This window comes from Mus musculus, chromosome 11 (assembly GCF_000001635.26).
Source record: "Mus musculus strain C57BL/6J chromosome 11, GRCm38.p6 C57BL/6J".
Lineage (NCBI taxonomy): Eukaryota > Metazoa > Chordata > Mammalia > Rodentia > Muridae > Mus > Mus musculus.
Genome location: NC_000077.6, coordinates 65,170,828 through 65,188,169, shown reverse-complemented (window position 1 = coordinate 65,188,169; position 17,342 = coordinate 65,170,828). Strand labels below are relative to the sequence as shown.

The 17,342-nt window shown below is 44.7% G+C and overlaps 1 protein-coding gene across 5 annotated transcripts in view; it reads left to right on the top strand.

Moving 5' to 3' along the window:
• Positions 1-14,562, top strand: part of Myocd (myocardin) — a 96,382-nt gene extending 81,820 nt beyond the window's left edge. For 3 of the 5 annotated variants that reach the window (XM_006532816.4, XM_011248893.3, XM_011248895.1), the window contains 5 exons: positions 355-1,251; positions 3,539-3,682; positions 4,682-4,810; positions 7,228-7,285; positions 9,154-14,562. In XM_006532816.4, the coding sequence (XP_006532879.1) occupies positions 355-1,251; positions 3,539-3,682; positions 4,682-4,810; positions 7,228-7,285; positions 9,154-9,725 (1,800 nt within the window). In that variant the 3' untranslated portion in view covers positions 9,726-14,562. The remainder of the gene's footprint in view (positions 1-354; positions 1,252-3,538; positions 3,683-4,681; positions 4,811-7,227; positions 7,286-9,153) is intronic. The other 2 variants (NM_145136.4, NM_146386.3) reach the window with 2 other exon arrangements.
• Positions 14,563-17,342: the final 2,780 nt, after the last annotated feature.

The following is a 17,342-nucleotide window of genomic DNA, read 5'->3' as shown; positions in this document are numbered from 1 at the left end:
TTGGTTTTTCTGTTGGGCAGCAGGAATGGCCTCTGGGGATGGCTGGTGCTCTGGGCAGGCCTCAAAGCTCAGCTGGCTTGTTCCACAAGTTAGGTGTTTTTCCTGTGTTTTTGAATTCATGATATTTTTACGTTATGATGGACTTATGAGGTGATAAAGTTTTTTTTTTTAAGAGTTGTTAAAATTGTGTAAAATTGGTTTAAATCAAAGGCAGGAGAGAAATTACATAGAACTATTAAAAGAGAAGTAGATGCATATTGTTAAGTTCCATTAGTGTGTCTCAAAGCTCCCTAAATAACAGATATAAATACAGTGTCACAGCTCACGGCACTAACGGACCCCTCGTTCCTGTAGGTGTCAGAGTTAAGACAACAGCTTCGAATCCGGGGCTTGCCAGTGTCAGGCACCAAGACAGCGCTGGTGGACCGGCTTCGTCCCTTCCAGGATTGTGCTGGCAACCCTGTGCCCAACTTTGGGGACATCACAACTGTCACCTTTCCTGTCACGCCCAACACCTTGCCCAGTTATCAGTCCTCCCCGACAGGCTTCTACCACTTTGGCAGCACAAGCTCCAGCCCACCCATCTCCCCCGCCTCATCTGACTTGTCCGCTGCAGGGTCCCTGCCAGACACCTTCACCGATGCGTCACCTGGCTTCGGCCTGCACGCATCTCCGGTGCCCGCCTGCACGGACGAGAGTCTGCTGAGCAGCCTGAATGGGGGCTCGGGCCCCTCCGAGCCTGATGGGCTAGACTCTGAGAAGGACAAGATGCTGGTGGAGAAGCAGAAAGTGATCAACCAGCTCACCTGGAAGCTGCGGCAAGAGCAGCGGCAGGTGGAAGAGCTGAGAATGCAACTGCAGAAGCAGAAGAGCAGCTGCAGCGACCAGAAGCCACTGCCCTTCTTGGCCACCACCATCAAACAGGAAGATGTCTCCAGCTGCCCCTTCGCACCCCAGCAGGCGTCTGGGAAGGGACAGGGCCACAGCTCTGACAGTCCCCCTCCGGCTTGTGAGACGGCTCAGCTGCTGCCTCACTGTGTGGAGTCCTCAGGTCAAACCCATGTACTCTCGTCCACGTTTCTCAGCCCCCAGTGCTCCCCTCAGCACTCGCCCCTGGGGGGCCTGAAGAGCCCGCAGCACATCAGCCTGCCTCCATCACCCAACAACCATTACTTCCTGGCTTCCTCTTCGGGAGCTCAGAGAGAGAACCATGGGGTCTCTTCACCCAGCAGCAGCCAAGGGTGCGCACAGGTAAGCTCCTATAGCCTCACCCAGCAGTGCCTCTTTCAGGAGGCAGGGGATTAATTCCCACCACTAAAGAGCTAGGTAGGGTGTAGAGAACCTAGGCAACATCTCACTGACTCTACTGACCTTGAGCCTTCACTGCCAGCCTTTGCATCACCAGTTGGCAAACTTACTCTATAAAAGGCTTGGAAGGCAAATGTCTGTCTGGAAATCATAGCTTCTGTGCCAACTTTACTCCTCAACTTTACTCTTGTAACATAAAGCTTGCAACAATGTATAACTTTCCAATATAAACATTATCTATCAGGCCCCAAGCAATGATCTGCTATTGTTTGGACCACTAATTGATATCAATTCTTGTCACAGCCCAAATTATTCTATCAAGAAAGCCAAAATGAAGTTAATGGTACTGGCTTGGAATTTCAGCATTCTGGAAGCTGAGGCAGGGGATTGCTATGAGTTTGAGGCTAATTAAGCTGTATCCTAACATCACATTTAGGAGAGTGGGGAGACAGACTGTGTGTGGGAAAGTTCTTATCATTCTCTTACATTCTTCTCAAATGTTTATTAAGACCTACTGTGTGCCACACTCTAGCCACTCTATACTCCTGGGGGAGAACAGGTGACAAGTGTTGAGGAAATAGATGGTCTATCTTGTGGTGAGGGCAGAGAGGGGCTGATTTGTGTGAGAATGCTGGAAGTTTACAGTCTCCACTAATGGGCTCAGGAATAATGAAGTGAAACCTTGAGAAAGATAAAGGAGGAAACATTGTTAGTATTTGGAATGGTGGCATTGGGGAAGGCATCAGTGAAAGGTCCCAGGGTTAGAACATGTAGGATACAGAAGGATCCAAGTAAAAGGCAGTGAGTGGGTGGGACAGAATAAGAGAAGTGCTTCAGGAGACAGGTGAGGATAACAGGTCAAAGACTACACCCAACATGACCAGCTAAGACTCCCCCTTTGTTCACAAAACCAATGGGCTATTAAGAAAGTGTATAGATGACAATTCAAAGAAGAAAACCACATTGTCAAAGACTATAAAATCTAAGACAACCCACATTAAGGACGTGCCAAGTACCAAGTATTAATAGTCATGAACAGGGACCAGAGAAATGGCTCAGCGGTTAAGGGCACTAACTGCTCTTCCAGAGGTCCTGAGTTCAGTTCCCAGCAACCACATCGTGGCTCACAGCCATCTGTAATAGGATGAGATGCCCTCTACTGGTGTGTCTGAAGACAGCTACAGCGTATTTACATACATAAAATTAATAATAATAATTTTTTTAAAAAAAGGAGTCATGAACAGAAACTATCCTGTCCACGGTCACAGCAATCCTATGGCACCAGTTTTGTGTTCTTATTTTTGCCATCGAGAAAAACGAGACCCAGGAAGACTGAACTTGCTGCTTAGAATCCCAGGATTAGTTGACTTTAAAGTTCATAATAAAATGTTTCTACCCTAGAGAGTGTGAAGCCTGACTAGAGGTAATAAGAACACACTTTCACAAACCTACCTGAACAACACATTCGCACCAGTGGTGCCCACTCCCATGAAGACATACTGGGAGGAATGGGGACTAAAATAGCTATCAACACCATTCATAAACATCTATTGCATTCATGGTGTCCTAGGAAACAAAGGTAAAAATAGCCCTTGGGACATGGCTTGGGCCATGATTTTCCAGTTTGAGAATACCAGTGCTGTTGAGGAAGAATAAGATCATGCAGTAATTTCATGTTTATAAAGGCTCTATAGGACAGTAGCAATTTCATGAGGAACAAATAACATGACTAATATATGTCATGAAATCACACAACATAAAATACTTGGGTAGGAGAGAGATTGATGGGACAGAGGCAATAGAGTCCTAGAAGGCTTTGTGAACAGCTTGCACTTCACAAGTAGTACAACAAAGGAGAAGGCTGTGTCAAGATTTTAGTAGACTTGCCTTTTGTTCAGGAGTCTTAGGAATCTAAATAGAGAACAGACATTCCATGTGAACAAACATAAGTAGGCAGACTGCAGAAGGCATGGTTACAAGAGGAGAACCTAGTCATAGAGGGCCTTGAACGCTTACATAGGTGAGATGTGCAGAGTCTATGCAGTGGATACGTGAGAGCTAGTGGAAGTTTGTAACCCATAGGTGATATTTTAGATAGGTCATCTGCTAATAGAATCTGCTTTGTAAATATCAGAAACTTGGGGGCAAAGTCAGAGGCCAGAGGTGTCAGCTAAAGCCACATTCAAGTATGCTGCTGGCTCTTTAATTTGTTACATGTTCCTTTCTACAGAACTCAGGGGCACACGAAGGCCATTCTTCTAGCTTCTCTTCCCCAGCTTCCAGCCTCCATCAGCCTTTCTCTGGCACCCAAGCAGACAGCAGTCACAGTGCTGGGCTCAACCCTTGTCCCAAAAGCCCAAGTATTCATCCAAAGGTCAGTGCCCAAGAAGTTGACAATAAACCAGTTTCTGTGAGGGTATGGATTGAAACAGGGGCTGGGGAGAGAATAGTGTTGGAGACAGAGGCGAGTACATGATAGATTCATGAGATGGATGAAATGAGAATCTGGGTTCCAGAGCTGAGTCTCCATAGAAGATATAAGAGATGGTGCTCATAAGCTGGTGAAAGGATTAGAGTCAGGATGTGGGGAGTTCCCAAAGCAAAGAGTGAGAGGCAAAATGTAGACAAAGTGTAACTGAGCCATGTGCCTGGAGTCAGAAAAGGGATAAAAGCTCTCACAGACTGGGCACCCAAGGAAGACCAGCCTCACGGTAATTGTTGAAAAATGAGCCAGTTTGGAATGAATTGGCCCAAGGAATTAACTAGTCTGAAAATGCCTGAGTTTGCCCCTTCTTCATCATCTAGTAGGAAAGGATGCATCTGCTAGGTGTAGAGGCACATGCCTTCAATCTCAGCACCCAGGAGGCAAAGGCAGGTAGGTCTCTGGGAGGCTTTAAGGCCAATCTGGTCTACATAGTGAGTTCTAGAACAGCCAGAGTTACACGGTGAGACCCTATCTCAAACCAAATCAAATCAAAGTGAAAGAAAGAAAGAAAGAAAAAGAGAAAGAAAGAAAGAGAGAAAGAAAGAAAGAAAGAAAGAAAGAAAGAAAGGAAGAAAGAAAGAAAGAAGGAAAGAAGGAAAGAAGTGAGAGAGGGAGAGAGAAAGAGAGAGAGAGAACAGAAGTGAAGAGGGTACACCTTAGAGAAGAAAATAAATCTCTGAGTTCCATGCTAAAATTCCATAAACGATAAATTCACAGTGGCATGAACTGGTGTTGACCTATTAGTGTTGCTTGTTATTTTCTCATCTCAGGCTTACATTATTAGTCCTTGGCATTTGTCTTAGTGTAGCGTGCGGTCTCTATAACACAAGCATTGTCCCTTAGGGCCTATGGATTGAATGTTGTCCTTTGAATTGTATCCACTTGCAGATGACTGGTTTACAATCTTCTGACAAGGTGGGGCCAACGTTTTCAATTCCATCCCCAACTTTTTCTAAGTCAAGTTCAGCAGTTTCAGATATCACCCAGCCCCCATCCTATGAAGATGCAGTGAAGCAGGTAACCACGTGATTCGTTCTATCTGGTTCAATAAATGGACGCAGTGGAAAGAACTCCATAGTACTGAGCATTTGTAATGTTTTGTGGATTCTGATATCGAGTGAGCTGGGTGCCTCCCAAATAGAGTTAGCTAAGTGGGTCCATATGAGTATTGTATGCATGTGCAAATAATTCCAAGTGAGGATGGCTCTCATAATGACTTTTCTACTTCATGATATTTATTATAAAATGAGGGTACATTCAGTCCAAATGTATTTTGAACTTGGGCTTTATTGTGAGCTCATAGTGCATGGGAGAGTGTTGTGTGTGTTGGCCAGGAACAGTGTGCCACAGTTCCTAATTGAGGGACCAATCACAAGAGAAGCAGATGCTCTGCAGCATGCTGTGTTGCTGAACTAGGATGGGCAGTGGGCTATGTGTGTATTAGTTTAGGGTGTCTTTATCTGGCCGAAACTACAGGGTAAGCTGAGGGACTCTTGGAACAGCTGAGTAATATAGGGAAAATAGGCAAAGCAGACATTGACAAGGCCCGGCCTTAGTGCCAACTTTGTCACCTGCCACTGTCCCTAAGGTTGCATATACACTGAACTTCTCTTCAAGAAAATAAAGGTATTTACTCTGTAAGGATTATGGATAATCTAGTATTTACCTCAATGTTTGGTCACGACAGGTGCTCAACTATGAGAGCAGTTCTCAATATTCTGTGTTCTCATCTCCTTAGCTTTAAAACTCAATGACCTTGGCACGACGTTGATGGCTGTTGAGTCTGAGTAGTTGATTCAAGGAGGTTCACTGACTTCAACACTTATATTTGTGCTTTAAAAAAAAACATTAGAATTTAAAAATGTAAGAGACAGAAAAACATGAGTGTTTTTATATAGCCAGCCCTTTGCATCTGCATCCCATCAGCTATGGCTTGCACATATTAGAGAAATACGTCCTGAGAGTTCCCACAAGCAAGCCTTGAACTTGCTGCATGCCCAAAGTGGTGTGGAACCCATCTAGATGAAAGGACCGTCTGTCTTGTCTTGAATCTACCTCTGATCATGTCACAGATCTTCTGTCTCTCCAGTATGTGTATTAGAGCAGCAGGAGTCAAGTCTCACATGCTATGTTAGCATGTGACTGTTCCATCTGTATTGAGCACACCCCCCTTCTCCTTGTCCCTGAGCCCCAAGCCACACAGGACAGTAGCTACTTCCATAGTATTTACATTGTACTAGGTAGCAAGCTCCAGAGGCAATGTGCAAGGCACGGAGACATATGTAGGTTTTAGGTGATTACTAAATCATTTTAGAGAGTAGACAAGCACCTGAAGATTTTGGAACTCAAGGGTGAGGGCTCTTGGACATAAGCCCCTAAAGATATTGAAAGATGAGTAGTTCAAGCAGTTTGAGCTTACATATGATATCAAACAACCTTAGCTATGTACCCAACTCAGAAAAGAGCATCTGTGTCAGGTGCTGCCTCATATCTGGTCTCCTGAAATCAAAACCAAGGCAATAAGGTCTCCTTTGGTATAAAAAGATGCCATTCCATGTAGGCTTTCTCACTTCTGAAAAGCTCAGGAGATGTTGACTATGCTTGACAGTTCAGATGAGTAGAGGTGAGGGCAGACTCACAGATTTTGCAAGAGGAACCAAGAATATTGAAGCCCACTTCCTGGGCCACATCCATAGCAGCCAAACAGAGGTAGACACGGGTTGCTTCCAAAGTGAGAAAGGGTTCTATGGTGTGTATCAAGATGCCTGGTCCTGGGATGGAGACTTCCAGACACCTGACCTGAATCATGAGCCGAGAATCACTGTTTTGTTCTTCTCACTCTCATTTGATGGGTTGGGTTATCTAGCTTAGTGGATTGACTGTGTGCAATTTAATCAAACACAGATTGAGTCAACACAGACAAAGTCCTTTAGCCAGTCTAACTAATCTCATAGCAATATTATCCACTTCAGCCAGAAGTAGAAACATCCCAAGTGTCCAACAGGTAAATGAAAATCCAAATGTGGTAGATTCACACACTTGAATACCATTTGCTCCAAGACCAAGAAGAGTCAAATTCATAGAGGCATGAACGAGAATAGTGACCGCTGGTGTTGGCAGAAGGGTGTTGAAGGGTACTGTTTAATGGGTGTAGAGTTTTAGTTTCTCATATTAAAAGAGCTCTGTGGATACATAGTGTTGACGATTGTGTTAACAGGTGAACATATACTTTAAAAGAGTAAGTTTACAGGGTTTTATGTTATGCTCAATTTTACTCTGCTGTGTTGAATCCTTAGGCAAGCATAATTCTGTTTCTAGGGCCTTAAGCAAGTGTTTTGAATCTTTAAGCAAGCAGTGCTGTTTCTAGTGTCTCCACCCAGAAGTAAGCATTGCCTTCTAACCTCTCTGCTCTCTTTTTGGCTAATTTGCAATAGCAAATGACTCGGAGTCAGCAGATGGACGAACTCCTGGATGTCCTCATTGAAAGTGGAGGTGAGCGATTGCCTTGCCTATTGTCCACACCCATGCATGCTCTAGAACATGGCCTCTATGACCTAGGTCAGGAGCACACTGAGTCAGGTACACCAGGTGGTCTGCTAGTAGCACCAGGTCCTCTGGGCTTCAGGTGTGCTTTGTTAGCAGAGGAGAGAAACACAGTGGATGCTTCCTTGCCACCTTTATCCTGAGGATGCTCTGCATGTTTCCTTTCAACCCATTCCTGCCTCCCCGAAAGTGTGCTCTGTTGCTACATCATTTTTCTGCTGTTCTAATTCCACAAAAAGAAAAGGAAACAAGAAGATAGTGAAAGGATTTTGCCCGTTACTCAAACTCAATCAGCCATCTCTCCCGCTGGGTACTCCATTCACGCTTAAATGTTCCTCAACTTAGAAATAAAAGCGACCAGTGTGTTCTTAAACCCAGTCATTTATTCATTTAAGAAACATTACGGAATGTGTGCCTCGTATGTGAATCCGAGGGAGCATGTGTGAAGGTCAAATGGGAACCCGGGGCTGAACCCTTAATCAACAGCATTTGAAGTTTAACATAGATGGAATGCCAGGCATCATGTGGAGCTCAGTTCTCCACCGGATAACTCCTCATTTCTCTGGAGTGTAGTGTGTTCATCAAGACAGACAGTGACCGAGAGAACGGGAGTTTCTTACCTTAACATAAAAGAGGGTAAAAGGGAGGGGTTCAGGTGCAGGTGTGTATTTAAATTTTGTCATGGAAGATGACTGTTCATACCTGATGCTCCTCCCCCTTTTCTGCTGAGAATGTGGCAAGGATGCCGAATAGTGAGGACACAGAAGGGACTGTGGGGGAGTTTAGGAAAGAAGAGCCATGAGTTAGTCATGAATGAGTTGAGTTTTCTAGAGAAATGCAAGTTTGTAAGGTAGAATTAAATGCAATTAGACCAATTAAATGCAATTGGGGCAGGCTAAGATAAAGTAGATGGGAGCTTATCAGGGTGGAGAGTGTTGTTAATCTAGAAGGAAAGGGCAAACGGTAGAAATAACTTCAACAGCAGATCAGAGAATATGATCCAGAGCAAGAAAGAAGTGATTCGGGAGATACTGAGATGCAATGATCAATCAACATCCAGTGGGTGAGATGTCTAAGAATACATTAGAAATAATTGCCCTGGAAATACTCCATACATGAGCTAGAGAGGGGAAAGGGGAAGGACAGAGAATGGGGCATTCTGCTTATGACAGAGCTCTTAAAAGGATGTGCTATGCAAAGACAAGGCTCACAGTATACCACAGAGCAGGGATGCTGGCATCACTGGAGGAGATGGGAAGGACAAGGAACTGAGAAGCCAGCATGAGTAATGTGTGATTTTTAAGGATGCTATGGTCTTAAAGAAGTAAGAAACAGTGGCCTGGCAGAGTGGCTGTGAGCTGGGGGACTGTTTCCAGAAGCAGCGGAAGTGTGATCAGCAGGCCTAAAGTAGGGGGACAGGCTGTCCTAAAAAAACACCAAGGAGTGATGAGAAGGGTGTATCAATAGTAAAATAGTTGTGAGATGACACTCATCCTTCATTTACTGCCCAACAGAGAGTATACCAGAGATACAAGGTCCTCCAATGACAGCTAGTGGAAGGGAATGGAGCCAAGAAGCCAGCTGAGAAGAGTTTGAAAATAACAAAGTAGAGGTCCCAAGGCATGGGGTATTTTGGGAAACCTTAGGAAAGGAAATGGAGAGAAAGAGCAAGTAGGGGCAAGCCCAGGGCTAAGTGCTGAGCAGGGACATATGGTCATCTTCTCTGCTTTCCTTCGAGCAACTCATTTATTCCAAAGACCCATCATGTAGGGTCAGTTTCAGGTGACTTCACAATTCATGCTGTGCTTTGCCAACAGAAATGCCAGCCGATGCCAGGGAAGATCATTCATGTCTTCAGAAAATTCCAAAGATCCCTGGGTCCTCCTGCAGCCCAACTGCCATCCCCCCGAAGCCCTCGGCTTCCTTTGAGCAGGCATCTTCGGGAGGCCAGATGGCCTTCGATCACTACGCCAACGACAGTGACGAACACCTGGAAGTCTTATTGAATTCTCACAGCCCCATCGGAAAGGTGAGCGATGTTACCCTCCTCAAAATCGGAAGCGAGGAGCCTCCTTTTGACAGCATCATGGATGGCTTCCCAGGGAAGGCTGCGGAAGATCTCTTCAGTGCTCACGAGCTCTTGCCTGGGCCCCTCTCCCCGATGCATGCACAGTTGTCACCTCCTTCTGTGGACAGCAGTGGTCTGCAGCTGAGCTTCACGGAATCTCCTTGGGAAACAATGGAATGGCTGGACCTCACTCCACCTAGTTCCACGCCAGGCTTCAGCAACCTTACCTCCAGTGGGCCCAGCATTTTCAACATCGATTTTCTGGATGTTACAGATCTTAATCTGAATTCCCCTATGGATCTCCACTTACAGCAGTGGTAAACACCCGAGGTACAAGAGCTACGAGAGCTCAGTGGGAATTCAATGGAGGAAAGCACGATACCGGAAATGTGTGTTCCAAAAGATGAAGTGGGGAAAATGGGGAGGGAAAAAAAAAAACAGCAACGGAGGTTTTTGTGACAACTAACCAGAACAAACAGAAGTCAGCTATTAAAATATGTCTAAATGTAATATCTACCAGCATTCAGTAACTGTTAATAACTTCAGTGATGCATTCAAAAATGTGCTTTGTCAGAATAAGAATGCCAAAAATGTTTTTTCGCTGCCTTATCTCATACCAGTTTTTTTGGGGTTTTTTTTGTTTGTTTGTTTTTTGGTTTTTTTTTTTTTTGTGTTGTTATTTGGTTTTCTTTTTGCCCACAGTTTGTCTCAGGCAATACTGGGACATAGACTGACCCCATTAGCTTTTGTTATGAATTTACTAAACTTTCTGTGGAAGGAGAACAGAGCCTCTGCCGCGGGTGTGGGGAAGCCATCCTGTGCTTGAGGCAGCACACGTGTGTCCATCATCATCAGTCAGAAGAGCAGGGCCTGTCTCACCCAATCGAGTCCTTAAGACAGAATAATCAGAATGGTCAGAGGGACAGACCAATCAATTCCCAGGAAAGCAAAAGTGACTCAATGTCCCTTGACTCCCAAATGGTCCCACTGGACTGGTGATCACTGGTGACAACTAACTAGCTTTGTCCAGAGAATCCACCCAGAACACGGTGCTTTTTAGCCAGTAGTCCACCTCTATGTGCATCAGCAATGCATAGCAGGTGAGAACTTGAATCACAGAAACTTCATGCCATGGATGGAGACTCCTGAGGCGCTCAAATACTACTACCTCTAGTTCCAAAGACTAGAGCTAGATGATCAGAAAGGCAACTGGAGGCCCAGGGAGCCGTACTGGGACAAGTTAGAATTAGAGAACGATGTCATTTAACATTCCGAGAAAGAAATAACCATGAATTGCTATTACAGGAGTAACACACAGGGCCAGCTTCTTTTTCTTCTTTTTTATTTTTCTTTTCTTATTGTGAGCAGAGGGAATTCACCTCAGTTCATCTTTCTCTCAGTACTTTTCTTTCAAGATATCAATCCTTTATGACTCTTTTGCTTTTAATTCTCTCTCTCTCTCTCTCTCTCTCTCTTTCTCTCAAAGGAGAGGTTTCAGTTCTAACAAGCTACCATACTCCTATTAAAGCCATTTTTTTTTTTAGAATATTAAAAGTCCAAACTCTCTTGCCAAACTCTTTCTTCACATGCGCATTGGCTGAAAACAGAATTTACAAGAATTTCTTTAGGAAGAAACTGGGGATGTGGCCCATTGGTCACAAAGTTTTTTTGTTTGTTTTTGTTTTTGTTTCAATTCTTGTTTGATTTATGGACAATCTTTGGTTTGTATTGCTCTGGAGAAATTGGAAATCATTGCAGAGTGAAGATAAATCAGGGCACCATGTATAGTAGAGAATATTTCAGTAGTTTTCCAAACGAGAACACAATTGCACACTGTAAACAACAGGAGTGTGAAGGACCACAGTCTTGAGGAGTTCTTGTTGCCCTGCGTTTGGTGAAGGCGTTGGGGACCGAGGAAGACAACATACAGTTTGGCCAAGGCTCTCAGAGGCTTGCTGTGGCGCCAATTCAAGTATTACAATGTTGCATGCTGTAGAAAGTAGCTGTTGCTGTTGTTTTGTTTTGTTTTAATTTAAGTCACCAAGGCACTGTTTTATTCTTTTGTAAAAAAAAAAAAAAGTTCACTGTGCACTTATAGAGAAAATAATCAACAATGTTGTGAATTTTTGAGAAGACTTTTTTTTTTTTTTTGATAAACCAAAGATTTAGAAATCATTCCATTGTCAACTTGTAAAAAAAAAAAAATGTTTGAACACTGAGTGTTTTTGGTGACTGCTACTCTGGAAGCCACCAGATCTTCTGGTAGGGAAGGAAACACAGATGTGTACACACATGTAGTTCTATACATGTGCCTATGGAGTATGTCTATACACACATACACATATGTATGCAACTATGTGTGTGTGCACATATCTGAAAGGTGGCATTCAGAGGGCCTCCGACCCTCAGTCCGCTGTGAATGATGCGGAGCCTTTTGTCACTACGAGTTGCTGATTGATCAACCAGACTCCATGTTGCCTCTCTGTATATGACTTAGGACGCCAACTCAATGCTCACAGCCACGTGCTGCAGGGGAACAAGCTCCTCCTGACAATGAGTATGGATTTGAGAGGACAAAGCCCGGCAGTGAGTTTGGATGTGATGGGATAGAGTGGCTTCACCATCCTGTGGCTGCCAAGGCTAGGGCCTTCTCTTACAGAAGAGTCTAAAGGGAGTATGAACTTTGTTCTGACATTCCTTGATCTGCGTTGTGCTTGAAAGGCTCTGCGTGATACACTTTCCCTCGTGTTTGTATGCAATCAGAACCACAGATCCAGAGATAAAGCTTAGCATGAAGATGAAGCTGGGGGAGGAACCTTATTGCCACATTCCAAACACTGGTTTGACCTCCGACGCTGATGTTGCATTTGAGTCTGGATGAAGCTTCCTGCTCTGTACATTTTTCTTTAGGCTTTGGCTGAACCATGTATGTTATCCCCTTCTTGCTTCTTTGGAAAACAAATCCACACAGTGTCTTGCCTCTGAGACCTTCTCTGAGTGCTGATAATTTTCCCTTTGGGTATCCCTGTCTGAGAGATTGGTTAGACAGCTCTGTTTTTTAGTTAGACTGTGGGGAACTTTTTAAAATAGTATCCAAACTGACACACACACTTCACACTAGACGAAAGGGAAGATGGCTCTGGTTTGCTAGTGCAAGCCAGTACAGCTAGAATGGGCCCCTGGATACTTGGCCTCAGCTTGCTCCTGCAATCTCCCCAGGCCATGTGCATATACCCTGTCTTCACAGCACAGGTAGCAGATTGGAGTAGCTGTGAGAAGATTGATGAAGACCGATCAAATACGTGCCTTCAGCTGTCTCCTATTGTGGCTTTTAAGTTCCTTTTATTAATCAGTCAAGTCCTCTTGTGGTGGCAATGTGACAAGCTAAGAGGTGTGCAGAGATGGTCACCCTTGGGTTTAGCAATGTTTCTAGAGCCTCAAGTGACCACATAGTTAGGAGGTCTGTAATATCCCCATGGTAAGCTCAGTTTTGGCAGCCATTCCTACTGTAGCTACAGGACAACAGGTCCTTCTAGATCTAAAGGAGCTCAGATTCTCCCCATGCAAGTTCTTCCAGTAAACTAGGGTTCAGTAATTATGCCTGTGTCCTAAATGTTATCAAGACAATGGGGTTGAGGGGGAAAAGTGAAGAAGAAAGGAGACAGAGGAAGAGGAGGGAGGGAAGAGGAGGGAGTAAGCAGATGGGAGAGGAGGAGAAGGAGGGGACAGAGGAAGGAAAGAAGCAAGGAAGGAAGAGAGAGGGAATGAAGGAGAGAGAGAAGGAGAAAGGAAGGAGGCAGGGAAGCAAAGGAAGGAGAAAAGAAAATCATGACCCAACTTCTTGACCCATGAAACTCTTGGTTCAGCTATGACGCCATAGTACAAAAAGTAAAAGACAAGAGTGGAAGACAGCACCCATTCTGAGCAATGGAGTGATTCCCTCTGCAATCAGGAGCCTCAACACATCTTCTAGTGGAAGAGTCCTATAGACCTGCAGCCTGTGCCTTTCACAAACATTAGCTGGGGACAAGAACAATTAAAATCTACCCCAAGCTTTTAAAACAATTCTTCTCCAAAGCTATCTATTTTATGTTCAATCAGCTTTCCTAGAGCTAATAAGGCCGAAAACTCCCTCGTGACCCGTACTACCCAGGGCGTGGCCATTTGGTGAGCGCCACAGAGCACACAAAACCTTCAGGGGTTGATTCAGCATGGGTGTTGAACATCTGAGGGATTGCAGCTCCTCTAAGCAAGAATGCTGAGACCCTCTGAGACTCTCTCAGCTCTTTGCACTCAAATTGTCTTAGCAGTGATAAAGGGCTCTTGATTTTTCCAGAAACTGGAGTTTTTGGTTTTGCTTTTTTTTTTTTTTTTCTTTTCATGAAAAGCTACTAGCACACAAGCTTGTCTCTTCTTCCAGGGTCACAGGACAGTAGTGTAGGTTCAGAGGCAGATGCTTCTGAGACTTCCCTAGACAGAGACGTCAACAGACATGGAAGAGACAGTCCCATTGTGCTGAGAACACGGTCATGTGGGTCCAGAGGCCCTCGCTAGGAGAGGAGACTCTGTCAGGAAATGGGTTCAAGACAGGAAGGAATTTGAGAAGACCTTTGTTGCTGCCTGGCAGGGATATTGTTCTAGGATTCACTGGATTCGATGAGCACGAACGAGCTCCCTTCTGATCATAAGGAATCAATGGTCCCCCCACAAGTAACCCCCTGCAGGGCTCTGGGTCCCATGATGGGCATCAGGAGGCCACACTTCCCCTGGATGGTTTAGATGGCCTCACGTGCAAAGGTGCACAGCAAGGGGACCCAGAAACACTCTTTTAAATGTTTTCCAAAGGAGCAAACCCCACACTGCTCCAAGGGCTCTGTTCCAATGACCTTGTCAAAAGGTCCAAGGGCAAAGGGCTTCTGAGAGAGCAACTCTCACTGGAACACGAAGCAGTGTTCTGGGAAGAACAGGGAAACAAGCATGGTTCTCTCAGCCTCTGCGTGGTGGTGTTTTCATATTGGTCTCCTTTGCTCAGTATAGTCTGAGAGAAATGTGGCTCACTGGGAGAGCAAAGGAGCAATGGCTAAAATACCAAAGTTGGCATGTGTCTTTTTTTAAAAAAATGCATATATTTTTAAATAAAATGTTTATTTTAACGAGATGTAAACAGTTTTCTCCTTAACCAGATAATATGCCTGGGTGTGATGTTCTTTATACATGTCACTTCCTGTTCTCCTTTCGGCAGCTGGAGAAGGGGTTACCGCTGTGATCCCCATCTTGCAGATGAAGAAACTGAGGCTGAGAGAGGCTGAGTAAATTGTCAAGGGTGACATAACTTATAAACTAGCAGAGCCCAGTGTCAGACTTTGACTTACCCACCTCCAAAGCCGCTGCCTGTGCACACAATGAGCACTTTGTGATACAGACACACAAACTGCACTGACATCCCTATTGAAATACACACAAGCACATACAGGTGTGCTTCCTTTTCCAGCTTCTGTATCCATCAGTCTGGCAACAGTTCCAACTGAAGAATGCACGGAGTAAACTGGGGATCAAGGTGGCCTGTTAGACGTACACAGCATCCCTAAGGTATAGATTTTTATGTCTGCTTCTCACACTCAAGGATATTTCCATCTGTCCCCCCGCCACCCCCATTGGAGAATGTGTGATCCCACGGAGGAGCTGTGGGGCTAATGGATGACCTTTGAACCAGACAGAGGTCCCCAAACCTGGTTTAGATGAGAACTGCTTTTTCTCTGTGGGGTGGCTCTGCCTTCTCTCACATTGTTCTTCGCGTACATTGGGGGCTGTTGTACAACTCATGCATAATTACAAGGTCATGGTTAACATCAGTAAAATGTAACAATTCCGACACAAGTGAATTCACTCCTAAGGGTCTCAGCAGAAATCTCACTGTTGGCTGTCAGTGACTGAGCTTCTCAGAGGTCTGGAGAAGCGTGCATAGGTTCAGTCTCAAGTCTTAGATCCCCCAAGCTAAAAAGTAGGGTCATTTGAACCTCATGGATTAAGAGAGGAGGGTGGAATCCTTACAGACTTTGTATTGACTCTTTGTGAATTTCCCATTCATGCCCCTCAGTGTCACTCATCTCCCTGACCCTCTGTATCCACCCTGCCCCTGCAGCTCCCCTCCCCCAAACAAAACAAACAAACAAACAAACAAACAAAAAACCCATCTCACTGGAAGTTGCAGTGTGTCATACAACAGAGTCTATTGACTAAACATCTTTACTCACAAATATTCATTGCAATGAGTCGTTGGTCTGGTTCAAGGCCTCTGGCTTCTGCTACACAATCAATACTTAATCCTCACTGGGATATCCTCTTAGATACCCTGTTGTTGCCCTGTGTCATGGAGATACTGAAGCTGGGGTTCTGCAGGTCCAGCCCCTTCATGTGCTCCAGCAGTTCACAGATCGGGTAGATGTTGGGGTGGGCCAACTCAAAGCCCTGGATCTGGGCCTGGGTGGTAGCTGACTTGTTTAGCCCATCAGCTCTCCTGTGCCCACATCACCAGGGCCAGCTTGTCTTCTAATGCATTGTATGCACAGCGTCAAATCCACAATTTCCAACTCTTTGGGGGTTCTTTAGTTCAAAAGCCATGTGTTGTGTATCCAAGATTCCGGTCCTGCTCAATGTAGCTCTTTTTCACAGCAACCCACTCCCGTTATGTTAAACCACTGTTCTCTCTGTCCCTATCAAGAGTATACATGAGGATAAAAAGACGTACTTCCCTCATTTCCCACACAGCTTTCAAGGAGACTATCTCCCCCTAGATCTCACTGTTTCTATTTGATGAAGTAAAGAGTCTATAAGAAAAGCATAGGCATTCATATATGCATGTATGCATTTGGGACAGAGAAGACAAGCTTTGTATCCAATCTATGATACAAATGGCTATACACCAACCCTCTCTGCATGCTGGGTTATGCGACAGATATGGCACAGCCCCCCATTCTTTAACGATTCCTTTAAGGATTTAGACAGGAGTTCCTCTGAGGATTAAGACCCTTGTTCTATGGTGTGTAGCTTCTTATGGCCATTGGATCCATCATCAATCCTCAACACTCCTATACTGAACTAAGTATTTTTCTGTACTGAGGTGTACTGAGGTCCTTTGTCAGAGAATTGTGAATCTCAGTTTAATTTACTCCAAATAAAACAATACAAGGCACTATTGCCAGTCTTGCAAGACATCCTGCCTTTTAGAAGCAACCTGCACCATGATTGGGCAAGTCAATCAGAGGGACCATTCTCGAATTTCCAGGAGCGACACAAAATTGCCCTACTATACTTAGAAACTTATGTCGAGTTCCTACTAGAGAAGATTGTCAAAATGACTAACTTCAATTAATATTTTAATACCAAGGGTGTGTGTGTGTGTGTGTGTGTGTGTGTGTGTGTGTGTGTATGTGTGTAGGTATGTGTGTATGTGTGTATGAGAGAGGGGGGAGAGGGAGGGGGAGGAAAGTTGATTATCACTAACGTGTATGCACATTTATATGTATAAACTGTTAATCTCATTTACTAACATTTTATTAATAGTTATTATTCTGTTTCTTTGTGAGTGGTAATGGTTCATGATTTGGGGGTTCTGGGTTTCCCCCAAACATTGGAACAGAGTGGGGTGAAGGTTAGCAGCAGGGATGCTGTCTGCAGGGATGCTGTGCACTGCTAACATCAGGGTGGTTTTCATTTTCTTTCAGTATCTGGAAACTCTTTGAATGGCAGTGGGATCTTCTGCTCCTTAAAACTTTGAGAGGACCGGATGGAAGGAATCGGAAGCCTCTCTAGATCAGCGTTCCCTAGAAACCGTCTTGAGTCCACCCGCTTCACGGAGCGTTGTTCTGTGACAGTCTGCCCATTTTGTCAGCTTTCTTGCTCTCTTCACGCTTCCTATTGTTAAAACACCTGGAACAA